The sequence below is a fragment of the Armigeres subalbatus genome, chromosome 3, assembly GCF_024139115.2.
Source record: "Armigeres subalbatus isolate Guangzhou_Male chromosome 3, GZ_Asu_2, whole genome shotgun sequence".
NCBI lineage: Eukaryota > Metazoa > Arthropoda > Insecta > Diptera > Culicidae > Armigeres > Armigeres subalbatus.
Window position 1 is genome coordinate 83,108,661 of NC_085141.1, and position 14,092 is coordinate 83,122,752.

Consider the following 14,092-nt stretch of genomic DNA (forward strand, 5'->3'; position numbering starts at 1 on the left):
ATAAATAAATAATCAGGGTTTTAAAGATCAATAATGTTTGAATTATTTCAAAACATTCTCTTATATTCAAAGAATGTTCTGGTCAAATCTAAAAATGGAGTATGGATTTTTTTCGCACTTATTTCAAAGCTAATTTCGATTCGGTTATGTTAGAAATGTGCCTTCTATGAATTTCATCATTCAGCACCTTCTAAAGATGATCAATGGGATTCATAGCTGGGATTTGAGGGGTCATTTTGATTTGATTGGGAGTATCATGTAGTAGCCACAACTTTTGGACTGTGTTCTTGAGGACGTTATCCTACTGAGAGATGTTACTTGTAAGTCCAATTACTCAGCACCGGCGTTTAAATTTTCTTTAAAAAAGGCGAATGTACATTTTGTGATCTCCAATTCTTTCGGAGATATGCAATTTTCTCACATCTGTCGCACTCATGCACGCCTCATCGCCATCCGACAAGAACGGAACCCCCGCCATGCTTTACTGTTGGCACGAATTTCTGCGGCTGCATCTCAGTATTCTTTTTTCGTAATACCATACATCGACCATCTGATCCACATATGTTGTACTTGATTTCGTTAGAAAATATGACTTGAATTTGAAATTTCAAAAGAATTTTTGTATCTTGGAACTCTAGCGACGTATGATAATGATGTTTCCCGCGAGGTGAAAAGCCGTATTACAGCTGCGAATAGGGCTTATTACTGACTTCTTAACCAGCTTAAGTCCCGTAGTCTGCGAATGAAGGCAAAATTTTGCGTTGTGCACTATGCCGATTCTTTTGGTAGCCTTATACGGCCATTAAACATTGACGTTAAAGGAAGCGGATCGGAGAGCTTTTGGAGTAATTGAGTATAACTTGCTGCGGACAATACTCGTAAGAACGGCTTCTGATCTGGGGGCGTTGCATGAATCATGAGTTATAACAGGTGTATAAAGGGATGAATAATGTTAAGCTTATACACCACTGCAGACTACGGTGGGCTGGTAGGCAGGTAGATCATGGAGTACTATAATGGTTACCAACGTGTTTTCAACTGGACCCGGAACGCAAGGAAATTCTTGAGCCAACTTTGGGTTATGTGTTTTGATTTTAGATAAGTAATATGACGTAGAAACTGTATCATAATTTTAATTTTAGTTTAGTCCACTACATATAATTGGAAAGGTTTTTTTCTCTACCCAATAGGAACTTTGACAAGGAGAGGATTATACAACTCATGCGAAGCACACATAATTCAGCAGATTATCTTACGAATACTATACGTATTGGAACATTATATTAGATATTTGAATAGTCTAACTATGAAAGTGCATCGACAGAACTAAGTTGAGATTCGTTTATAAACTAATTCCCATAGACAATAAGCTACCGAAAATCTAGAAGAGGAATACGGATTCAGTCAAGGGCTTGTTAGATTTTGGTCCATTACTAACCTAATTATTATATACTGAACATAATGCAAACTTTGCAAAGAATTATGCCGATATACGAAGTGACCAACAAATCATCTAAGCAGGTAAACTGAACCCTGTAGCTAACCATTGCTGATTCCGCTTATGTAGGCACCTGTAGACTGATAACACATTTTTATCTCAAGCAGAGATAAGTACAAACAAATTTTCATCCATTACAAATAGATACCAAGAGGCCGTTAAATCACTGCTGAACCCCTAGTCGTGTGCTAATCTTCGAACGAAGCGGACCATAGTGGCAGTTCGGGTTGTTGCTCAAGGGAAGGCCAGGAGCGTACACCACGCAAATTTTGGAGCCATCGCTCGCCGAAGATGATCGCCCAAACGAAGAACTCCAAGCACGTGAAGTGCCAAATTGAGTTCGATGATAATACGTCCGGAGTTTACCGACCAGGAGATATCGTTAGCGGAACAATAACGATCACATTGGAGAAGAAGAAGAAATTTCGAGGTAAGTCGGACTTGTGCGGAGTGATTCCTAATTTAGATCGAGGATTATGTGATAAGGTTAATTAGAGCATGTGTATCAAAAAGAGATTTATTTATATTTATTAAAGTAAATTTTTCAACGGTCGTACAAATCTTCTTCTTCTTTTTCTTCTCTATATAAAAATGAGTTTGCATTTACTTTGAAGCAATATAACTCATGACTGAATGGACCGATTTGAAAAATGTTCTCACTATTCGATTCGTCTCGACGTTAGCTGTGTTTGTATGTTTGCAAATTGAACGGGGAAAGTTTAAAAAGTGTCGAAATACAATATTAGGACGAGCCAAAACCCAATGCAATCGCACACAAAATTATCTAGAGTGCGGCGCTGCAATGAACTCAATAATGAACCGGTGCCAGCGAAAGTGGTACATAAACCATTTTTGTCGATTTTGTGTTTTTCACATCAACGGCTTCTGTTAGCAAAGATCTGGTAAGGGAATGACGAAAAAGTGATTTTTGACAACTAAATTTGGAGATATGCACTTTTTAATTTCTGGTATATATCAGAATGGCAATTTTGTTGACAGGAAAAGTGGTACATGTACAGTTCTACCCACTAGAATCAGCTTATTGAAAAGAAAATTCAACAACAAAGAAGTTCCCGCAACAGATTTGAACTCTATTTTTAATTTCAAGATGGCTTACCGCCGTTAAAAATAGTTTTATAAATGAACATGTACCACTTTTACTGGCAACGATTTTCGGTTTCTGTTGCATTTTGTTCCCATTAACAGTGGTACATGTGCATTTTGCTCAAACAAACTTGAAATTTGTAAAGAAACTTCGCATATTTCTCATTATTACCTTTAGGCACACCAGTCATAACACGTTGGTACAGTTAAATTGCAGAAAATAGCTAATTCGAATTTTATTTTTGAGGTTTTTGGAAAAATGCGTCTCCTGTAAAATTTACTCAATGTAACATGTTCCACTTTCGCTGGCACCGGTTCAATTGACAGTTAGAATGCAAAATAATTCAACCCGAGGAAGGTCGGGTACGTACAACTAGTTTCCAAAAAAAATAGTAAAAAGGAGCATCAACATAATATTGTCATCGATCACCCCACTTCACATATTTTGTGTTTATGACTAAGGGTTATTAACTGGAAAATGTGAAAAAAGTCGTACGCCCAAAAATTATCTTAATAGTAAGTAAATAGATTGCTTGTCACGGCGGGTAGATCACCTTGAAGAGGTTTGTTACGAAGATCGATCTACCATGCTGTACTTTATCAGTACGTCGGCTCAGTGTTTTCAGTCAGCCGGTACTGAGTACATTGTTTAAGCTATTTCTACTACATTTCTGAGTGATGATGAGAGGTGTAAGGAATGACTATACTTATTATGACCTTCTCATTCATTTTTGAAGTTTTATGCTTAGAAGGTTAACGACGTAGATTACAAAAAACAACTCCATCAACCTCTGATTTCAGAGCCGTCGGCATAAAATTAGAAGCTCCAGGCCTATCATCAATCGCTTTCGTGGAACTGCCGAAAAACTTTTACTGATTTAGGGCTGTGTGAGGGTGAGCTACCGACCTGTTATCGAACATTCGATATAGTATTCCTTAGATTATTTGAAATACGATTGAACATAAAATACAGTATCATGTTTGCATATACATATATGTATGGTAAAAATTATTAATTGTAAATAAGAATACGGAAGAACGATATTATGAGCTTTTCATAGTTAATAATCGGTTCCAATCTTAGCAAAAAGTGCAACGTCATCAAAACGAGCATGCTTGTTATACACAACACGGGCAACATTGTGTGTTTAAACCAAAAACTTACTTATTTTCACATGATTTTGTAGAAGACCAAAGCATATATCAGTACCTATATTTAAAAAATTCCGATGAATAATTTTGCGCGTCTTCATTCAAATAAAAAAATCTAGCTTAAAATAGAATTAATAATCATGTCACACATTTTAGTAACCTATAAAAAGAGGCCTGTGTTTCCTTTATTTTAAGCGTTTAAAAATCAGAAAATTTTCCTATTCTCCTATTCTTGTCTGCATCACTACGACCAGAACGGCGAAAAAACAAATGAAAAATGAGAAAGTTGTGCGCGATGAAACTCAATAATCAATTTCCCTAATTGATAATGAATAGATATTTAATTTTGACCTTGAGAAGGCAACAGTTTTTTCTTCAATTTGAAAACCTAATCAATATTCACAAAAGATATTTGGAAAAAGTTCCTGAATCGATGACGGGTCGGAGATGGTGCAATGGGCTCTAAACCTTTCCTTATGATGGACCTTGATATTCTTGAGTATAATGTTGAAGATCATCCGCAGAAATTCGTTTAGGATCTAACATTATACTCAAGTTTTAGATGGTGGGTTTTTGTGCTGCTCTACCAGACCGTCGCATGCCTAATTCGACCACAGGAAGATTTTCTTGTAGACAGCAAGCTTATCTTTAAGGGACAATGACGACATGCGGTTGATCAGTGGATACAAGAATGTGAGCAAAACTTTGCACTTCGGCACTGCAGTGCGCACTGTTTTGTCAACCTGAAGCCTGAAAATAAGCTTGCTGTCTAGCGCCAAGGATCTTTAACAGATAGTTAGCCTCGCGTGCCGAACTGATGTTCCATTGAGTGTGATTTTACAAACCTCAGCCGGAACAAGTTTTGAGATCAGAAGTGTGGAAAGGTTATAGCATGGGTCTTCCCCGCGTCAAACATTGTCGAATACCTTTTCAACATACATCGAATAAGGCCATGGTGGTGGTTTTGGGGACAAACTTGTTCTGTCTGGAGACGTTGGTGTTGGTAACACAAGCTAGTTGGTGTACAGTTGATCAACCGGGTCGGATACCAAACTGGTCCTCGAGCAAGATGTTGTGGTGTTCCGCAGACTCAAATATCCGATGGTGAAGTGCTGTCCAAACACTGAGAGAAGGCTGATGGGACGATTTTTGGAGAAGGATCTATACCAGGATTTCGCTGACCTCCAGGACGTCGTAGACACTGATTGAAGTTCAGCGAATGGTGTTTGTCGAAACCTGGAGCCCTTATGATTTTTGACGGTTTGTTTTACAGCCGCAATTCGCATGAGAGTCCCATGTAGATTTTTGACGATTTTGATTTTCTTCCAGAAATAAGCATAAAATGACCTCATCTTTAAGAAAAACTGATAAGGCCAGTACACTAGTACCTGCCTGTGAATGACATTTCGGTCGTTCATGTTGATGATATACAGGTCGATTGAACCTTTCTTCATATCGTTGCCACAGATAACGATTGCGATTATTGCCTTAAATTAGATGTTCGGCATTTAGGTCTCTGCCAATGATGTACTGACTCTGCTGTCGAATAAGCTTGACGATGCCTTTTAGATAGAATCAGAAGGGCAGCCAATGATCCATCTCAGGCTTTGACTTGAGTTGGGAAGTACGCAATGAGCGACAGAATTTCGACAGCGATGGCCTCGACGATACTGAGCTGGAACATTGATGTTGAAAGTTGATGTTGTATCGAAGAGCGGTGGCAAGACCTGCTCCCCTAATTGGCCGGGATTTGAGCCAATTTACTGGAATTACGGAATGACTGGAAACGCACGTTGGGGTAGCTGGAATGGCAGGAAAGTTCACCTCGTAGATCATTGGTGCTCGGTTCTTCTTCAACAGAGTTCTGGTGGAAGCAGTTACAATCGGCCTTTAGTGACAACGAAGTTGTTTGTGATCCAATAGTGAGAACACCAGGCCCGAATTATGTACCGCAAGCATCTATTGCTAAACACCTTCAGCCGTTAAGTGTTTTCCACTGATACACACCATGTTTCGCTGGCGCAAAAATTCGGATTTTGGTGCGTTCATTAATCTGCCCGTTTTTCAGATATTTTGTAAACTTGAGCAATTCTTGATTGCATTCTTGATCCGTACGCCTATGTCGATATAGGGCACTGCACGGACTGCTTTGTCTCTTTTTCGCTGCAAAGAAATTAGAAAACAACAAGGCCAGTTAACGTCAAATTTCATGAAGAACGAAAGAGAAAGAGATTCTTCTGTGCAGTGCCCTATTGGTTCCGCCGTCTGACACCATTTGGCTACTAAGATATTGAAATCTTTCAACATTCTCATAGAAATAGAAAAGCTTTGTTGTTGAAATGATGCTCCATTGAAGAAGAACATGATGAAGAAGAATAAGAAGAAGGAGAAAGCGATTATGCTCTGTAAAAAGATTAGTGTTGGTATTGGCTTCTCTCAGTGGCGTAACCTCACGCCACGAAAATGGAAAACTTTGATATTTCGTCAGCCCAAAAAGTTAAGGATTCTCTTCACATGTTCATTGCAACAAATCTTTCTTCATGATTTTATGTCAAACAGATAGTAATGTAAGGTACCCCGGGGCAAGTGAAAATACGGGGTAAGTGGGTACTATGACTGCAGATGAATCGATGAACGTTCTAGATGGTAACAATGTTCTAGGAAGATGAAGCAGACCTATCAACGAATACACCCGACACAAAAATTTTTGGAATCAAAACCTTTTAAGGCACCATACTAATGCTATTGTGGGGCGTATTCGAGGATGGAGAGATGCGGCCTCGAACCGTGTATTGTGGCGTCAAATTGTTGATTCAGTGTTATCTGTATAGATGTAGACTAAATAAATGAAATGAACTAATGCTATTGCTTGATCATGACTTTAAACTACCGAAAAAATCTATCACTTTTATTTTATTTCAATGGATTTCAAACTAAATAGTCATTTCTAAATTTATCATTGATGTGGAAAGTGATTGTTTTGAGCAATTAAATAATTGTGTGACATGGAAAACGATTTGAAATTTTTAATTAAAGCCAAAATTGGCAACTTTCATTTGCCCTTGAGTTTTCACATACATGGGGCAAGTGGGACATATTTGAACAACATTTCCGAAAAGCTATTTTAACAGTTTTTAGATAGTTGTCTAGTGAGAAATAACTTCGTCAATCATATATCATATGGATCTGAATCAGTTGCAGTTTGATTTCGATGTTAGAAAGTATTGTACAGTTAGTTACCAAATGTGTATTTTGCATTCTGTAAATTATCTCCCGCATGGAGAAGAGCAATGGCTATAACTATGATGCGATATTTTTCCGTTTACAATCCAAATAATCTATTTATTCTACAATAGGTCAACAGGATTTGTGTTGTGTTTTGTTATTTTCAAACTTCGCATCACATTCTCAGATAAATAAAGTGCGTAACACATAAATTGGCAATTTTGTTCTGTTACAAATTAAAAACACTGCGCATCGCCTAAATAAAAACGTTTATTCTAAAGTACTGATTCATATAATAATTTGTGTTCTAAACAGAGAAATATTTATTTCTACGAAAAGTGAATAAAGATTTGCTTATCCTTGCCACCTAAAAGATTTGGCAAAAGTAAGCTAATGGAAAACAAGACAGCAGCCAAATAAACAGTAAATCGGGTGTTATCTTGTTTTCATATCTGCTAACATTATAATCCCTTTCTTCTTGTAAAAATAAAGTCCGACATGCATCCAATCTCTATCCATGATCTGAAAATACTTATACTCAGAAATAATATGAACATTATATCTACATTCCTCAAAATAGTTTCGTTCGACAGTAGAAAACAGAATAGGTCCCACTTGCCCCGTTTGAAGGGGTAAGTGGGTCCTGAAGGTAAATTTATTGCTAGCGCTACCAATATTTTTGTAATTGAATAAATGGCTTCCAACACATCTACGCTTCAACAATGGAAGCATTTAATGATGTATCCGTGGTTAATGTTCTTAAATACCCTATTTTCTAAGTATGCGTTAACAATTTTGCTGAACTAGCGTTTTTTTAGGTCCCACTTGCCCCGGGGTAACTTAATTAAAATTGAATATTAATTACATTGACCTTTAGTCTCCAGCTGGAGCTAAGGCATTAAATCTTCAATTCGTGACTGCCTCACAAGATTCAAATCATACATCAGTAGATACAGAAATCATTCTAATAAACTACGAAAAAGCTTATTAAACACAGACCTTGCACGAAACACATATGTAAAGGGCAAAGCTGTCACTTGACCTAGAGTGGTTTGGGTTCTGACCAATATTATGGATTTTAAACAGGTTCGGGCGTGAGTTCACAAACGTGTTCGTGAGATGTCGGAATCAGTAACAGTGTTCGTGTCGCACGACGATGGTGTGGTGGCTCGGGTGCCGGAAACAAAAGAACGGTGACGTCAAACTCACACAAAATTTCATTCATGAGGTCAGCAATCAGCTGATCAGGAATGTTTACAATTTTTGAGCAAATAATACGAACAAAATGCACGATCAACCGGTCCTGTGTAAAATAAATGACACTGGGTTCTGACTCCTGAGTGAAAAGCAAATATGCCACAGAAAAAATAAAAGGTAGCAGTATTTTTTAAACAAGTGAAACTGTAGAGTAATAACAAGATTTGTAGTTTTTACATAAGTGAACAACTACTTGTGAGGTTTAATGGGGGCAACATTTTGTTTTCTCGACGGGCTTATCTGCCAGTAATCGCAAATCAATCTCATTTTGGTTTTTGTCACTTTTGGGTTAACTCTATGAAAAGTGTTCAAGTAGAAAAGTATCTCTTGTACTTCTTGATAGCATGATAAAAATATGACTTTGTCCGGGATGAACAAAATAAAAACAAATCTAACTTATTGGTTGAACCTACAATAACTGTCCCATAATGAATTTACATAATCTAATTCTACAAAAAACAAATTCCATCAATATACATAATCGGTTTACTATACTTTATTGAATGAGAATAAATGAGAACTCAGCAGAATTTCAACAAGATCACATATTTTTCAGGTACATGGAAAATGCGATTGGAAGCTTTATCGACTATTATCTCAGCTTGCAACAACCAGTATGACACTGACATGAAGGTACTGAACGTTATATGTATGGGAATGTACTTTTTCGTGTATTTTATATGAACACAGTTGACATTTTCAGACAATATGTAATACTGTAACAGTATAACATAAACATTGAATAAATATTTTTATTCGAAAGACCTTGAAGTCACCTTCCATTTTTGCTGGCCGTTGAATTGAGGATAAAACAATGTAAAACCTATTTTCACGAAGTTAAAAATAAATAAGAATTCGTCCTATCAATATGGGATTCAAGTTGTTATCAGTTTCATTTGTGCATTCTCCCATCAATGATTTTGCTTCAATTTGAGCATGTGAGTGCTTATCAGATATTCTCCAATATGACAAAATCTATCACCCAAAAAGTAATCGATCATCGAATTGACTTGTGATTATTTCTAGTTTCGCCCCACAACCCACGATTCATCACATCCAGTTGAAATTAACGCACAACCTCTTTCTCCTGGCGTCAATGCAAAACGTTGATATCCAGATCTAAACCAACAGGGGATTCCTTCTTTAGCCCCAACGCTTATCACTAATCGCTAACAGGTCTGTGACATGGCGTATGTGAATCACGTCTTCGCGCCTTCTTCATCATCATTATAAAATGGTATGCCTGCTATCTCAAAACACCCAAAGCCTTGCGGTAATTATTTCTGGTTGAATCATCGTATGGCTGCTGTCTGCAAAATCAGACAGGTGACACTCCATTTTAAGCAACAGGCCAATCGAAATTCGATTGTTCCTAGCTGTAAAGTGTAAACATCTACACATTTTATTTTGCGTTGTTCATACTTTCACTGCTTAGCTGGCAAAACTGTTGAACCGTTGACAGTTGAATGCAAGAAATTTTGGATTTTTTTTATGTTTTTGAAATATGTTGCATTGATTCAAGTAATAAAAAATATATTCGCATGAAACCAGAATGAATATTAATTATTTACAGTGTAAGGCATACTTAGGGTACAGCTAACAGATTTTTTGTTCGAATGAAGAACCTAATTTACGTAATGAAATAGAAATTTATAGCGATTCGAAATACACAATTTTTGGACACTTTTTTTCAAAACGGAGGCGGAAAATAGATTTGCTCTGGAAATGCAATCACCCATGTTACAGATTTTTCATGATTCAAGCACCATACTGTCTGAACAATCTTATCTTTCTTTGTCTCGAACATCGAAGATTGATATACAATTAGGTAAAATCAATTGTGAGCAACATCCAGGATGTCCATCCGATCGGGAAAACCGGAATTCTTACACCGGACACCGAGAAAAACCGGGAATAATGGGGGAAAACCATTCAAACAACCGAAGAATTCAGTTATTCGGTTATAGACAGGGTTTTGCAGAAATCGCTCTCAACAACAACGAATAACAACGAACAACGACGAAAGAGAGGCAAAAACCTCTTCTAATCATAACAAGCCATGAAAATAAGTCTATAGCACGTGTAGAGTAAAACGACCTATCATGGAGGTTGATTTCGAAAATTCTTCAAAAATGAACTGATTATCTTTTTTCATACTGTAGTAGTAGAATAGGTTGCTCTTTAACTCTAGTTCCGTAAATATTACATCAATCATGCTAAACTTATGTTGTTTTAATTTTATCATAATAAAAACAAATTACGGCAATAATAGAAAGAATGTTGCTTATCGTAGCGATATTTTTTGAAGGTCTGTCCTATTGTTGCGGTATTGCCTGTATTTCTTATGGAGAGCGATACCGCAACAATAGGACCTTAGAATCATAGTTATGTTTGCCATTTAATGTGTTTTTTATGAGATATTGCGAAAAAAGATACGGCGGCCGGTGGGACTTGAACACACACTATTCCTAGGATTTTTGCATTTTTGCGAAAAAATATTTAATTTGTCGAAAATTTTCCAATTATTTATTGTTGTTGTTTAGTGAGAAATGTTAAATGAGAAGTGAGATTTGAGAAGTGAGGAATTAGGAGTGAAGTGTGAGTTGTCAGAAAAATTGGCGGAAGATCCACTTTAAGATGGCGTATGTAATTTAATTTCAAACTAAAAAGTACTAAACTCGTCTTAGACGGTTGAATACATTCCACTAAAAAGAGCTTAAAATATTTTTTCTGAAAAAAGATATAGGGGAAAAGACGGCTTTGGCAGGTTTTGTTCTATTATTGTCAGGGGGGTTTTTGTCGACCAAATTTTATGAAATTTGGCCACAATATTCTTTGATATGCAAAGAATGCTTAGGCCAAATTTGAGCATAATCAGTCATAAAAACCCCCCTGAAAATAATAGAACAAAATCTGCCAGAGCCATCAATTCCCCCTACCTAGAAAAATTAAATTTCAGGAAAAATATTCGATTTGCTGGATCACGTGCCCCAGCTTAACTTCACCAGTGGTCAGAAGTAAAAAGGGAGTAATAGTTTAGCACTGCATAATAGGACAGCCCCATATAAAGGTGTGGCCAAAACTACCAAAAGGCCAATTTTCGATTTGGGTGAGTAAAATGTGATGAATACACAGCTAATAATCTATATTTCTATAATCAGGATGCTTCTCATTTTTTAGATTTTTTAGGGAGGGGTAAGGGGCGTTCAAACTAGCCCCTCCTAGAAATTATATTTTTACGTTTTTTGGGAAAACGGACAGCTTTGCCAGGATTTCGTCTCAAAAGTAACATATTTATATATTGTTACAAAGCTCTTGAACAAATCTATGCAATAGGCTAGATAGTGTAATAATAGCTCCGTCCAGAATTTAGTTTTTAGTAGTTTTGTAAAAGCATATTTTACGCAATATTTAACGAACAAAACAGTTTGGTACCCCGCAATACCCCGCAGTAAAACACCATGCACTACACTATGAACTCTTAAGCTTTGAGGACCATGAATAAAATTCTGCCCAAATTCACCATCTTGTAAGACACATGAATTTTAAAAATTGCCCATTTTTGCCTTTCTTGTGTACTAAGTATACGTAGAAGCTATATGATCGCTCTAAAAGCATTAAAAAAAGCCCAAACACTTATAGTGTTGTATACCGATCGACTAAGTTCGAAGAATTGATGTGATGTCCGTGTGTACGTGTGTGTGAATATCTGTATGTGTGTGAGCAAAAATGGTCTTAACTCTTTTTTAAGCACTTATTCTAAACCGATTTACTCGCAACAAGTTTGATTCGTCAGAGAACGTTAGTCCATTGTTCCCTATTAAAAATAGGCTGGATCGGACTATGGGCTCAAAAGTTATGGCCAAAATACATTTTCTTATAATGTACGAGAAAGACAACATTACCGCTAGGGAAAGGGAAAGGGTTACGTTGCGCATAATTCAAGAAAAAATCATCTATCATATAAAAAGCGTTACGCCGTGAGAAGGGAAGTTGTTCAAAATTTAAAATTTTGACATTTTCTACATTATATGAGCGAATTATAGATTTAACCCTAACGTGTCATAACGTGTTGGATGAGTAGTGTGAATAACTCTTTGCCACAATATTGTTATATAATTATGAAAGAAATCTTAATGAAATATCAAATAAATGAATCTCCATTTCGTTGATGTCACAATATGACGCTAATTGAATCTGTTCTGCCCTTCTTTGTTGGTTTAATAAGTTCTACTCGTGAATTTTCAACGCCAGAAGCTAATAGTACTTTTATGATCATTTTAGGAAATCTGGGTTGCGTCCATTTGTCTGTGACACGAATATACAGTATATGACCATTCATATTTTATCTAGAATCAAGCAGGCTTATTGCAAGCCAAAAAGTGACCAAATTCCGTTGGTTTTGTAGAATATGACAAAAATCGATGCTATGCCGAAAATTGGCCCCATACCCCATTGAAGGCTCAGAAAAAATATTTTCTTTTCTATCTATGTTTTAATGATGAATACCACCGTTTATTGCAGGATTCATAATTTTGGCCAAAAATACCTCCTTTTTTCCTATTGTGCACTGTAAAGTGAGAAATTAATCCTATTTCTTTCCTTTTTTTTTTGCTTCCTTCCTTCTCTATCGTTTCTTCTTCTTTCTTTCCTTTCTTTCTTACTAAGTATACGTAAAGGCTATATGATTACACCAAAACCAAACTTTTCCTCCCTACTTTCTTCTTCCTTCTTTCATCTTTCTCCTTCATTTTGATTTTATTTTTATTTTTCCTTATTCCTCTTTCCTGCTTCCTTCTACCTTCTTCATTACTTCTTCTTCCATCATCCTTCTTCCTACTTTCTTTTCTTTGTTCCTTATTCCTACTAACTTCTTTCTTCTTTCCTTTTTTTTCTTCCTTCTTCATCTCCCTTTTTCCATTTGTCTAATTTCTCACCACTCACTGCTTACTTATTAAGTCTCTTTTCTCGTATTCCAACCATCATTTCTTATTTTTAATTCTTCTCTTTAATTTTAAATTCGGCATTTTCACATTGATTTTTTTTTTGTTAATCCATCTGACCAAATTTCAGGGATTGAATCCTAAAGAGAAAGAACAAGTCTCTCACTTATCATCTCTGTATACATGTACGATATGTAGCATACCGCGAGAGACTTTTTTCGCAAGCTGTTATGATAGAGAACTGATTCGGGAGGCTATACCCCATGATAAATTTCTTTTAGAAAGAAGTTTTTTTTAGAAATTAGTTTTAGAAAGCTCCAAATGCGGGGAGCACTGGCTCTGATGATGCATTTCAACTTGTTCTACACAGATGTGCAGTAACCAACACGAAAGGAGCGAAAACAAAGCGAGAATCACTATTTTTCTGTGGGGACTGCCTATCTGATTCTGTTTTTTCACACTTGTATACAAGTTTGATAAATTTGTTATCATGGCTTGTTATGATTCGGAACGGTTTTTGCCTCTCTTTTATCGTTGTTTGTTATCTATTGAGAGCGATTTGTGCAAACCCTGCCAAATTGTCTACAATACATGAATACTTAGTCTCACATTCACCTAGTTACAACAAATTCGGATCCAAAATACGGTTTTTAAACATTTCACTTGGATTGAAAAATCAAATACACAATAAGGACGGTTGAACAAACTACACATAAGACGGATTGGCTCATTCTGACCGTACTCGTGCGTCTAAAACTTAAACCTAGAAAGTCAGATCTACGTAAAATACGGGGTGGAATGTTTATATTCATTTGACTCAGAATGCTATGTGAATCTATCGTCTCTAATAGTATATTTCCTACAAACAAAATGCGGTGCAAGTCACGTCTCTTAGAAAGCGTTTCCATCCCTA

The 14,092-nt window shown here is 36.5% G+C and overlaps 2 protein-coding genes across 2 annotated transcripts in view; one reads left to right on the top strand and one right to left on the bottom strand.

Annotated features, from left to right (window-relative positions):
• The window catches only part of LOC134222516 (TATA-binding protein-associated factor 172), a 277,075-nt gene that overhangs the window by 110,470 nt on the left and 152,513 nt on the right, over nt 1-14,092 (bottom strand). The window lies entirely within an intron of this gene.
• LOC134222525 (arrestin domain-containing protein 17-like) overlaps nt 1-14,092 on the top strand; it is a 54,866-nt gene that overhangs the window by 39,257 nt on the left and 1,517 nt on the right. Inside the window, exon 2 of the mRNA XM_062701676.1 lies at nt 1,643-1,928. Coding sequence (XP_062557660.1) covers nt 1,790-1,928 — 139 coding nt within the window. The 5' untranslated portion in view covers nt 1,643-1,789. The remainder of the gene's footprint in view (nt 1-1,642; nt 1,929-14,092) is intronic.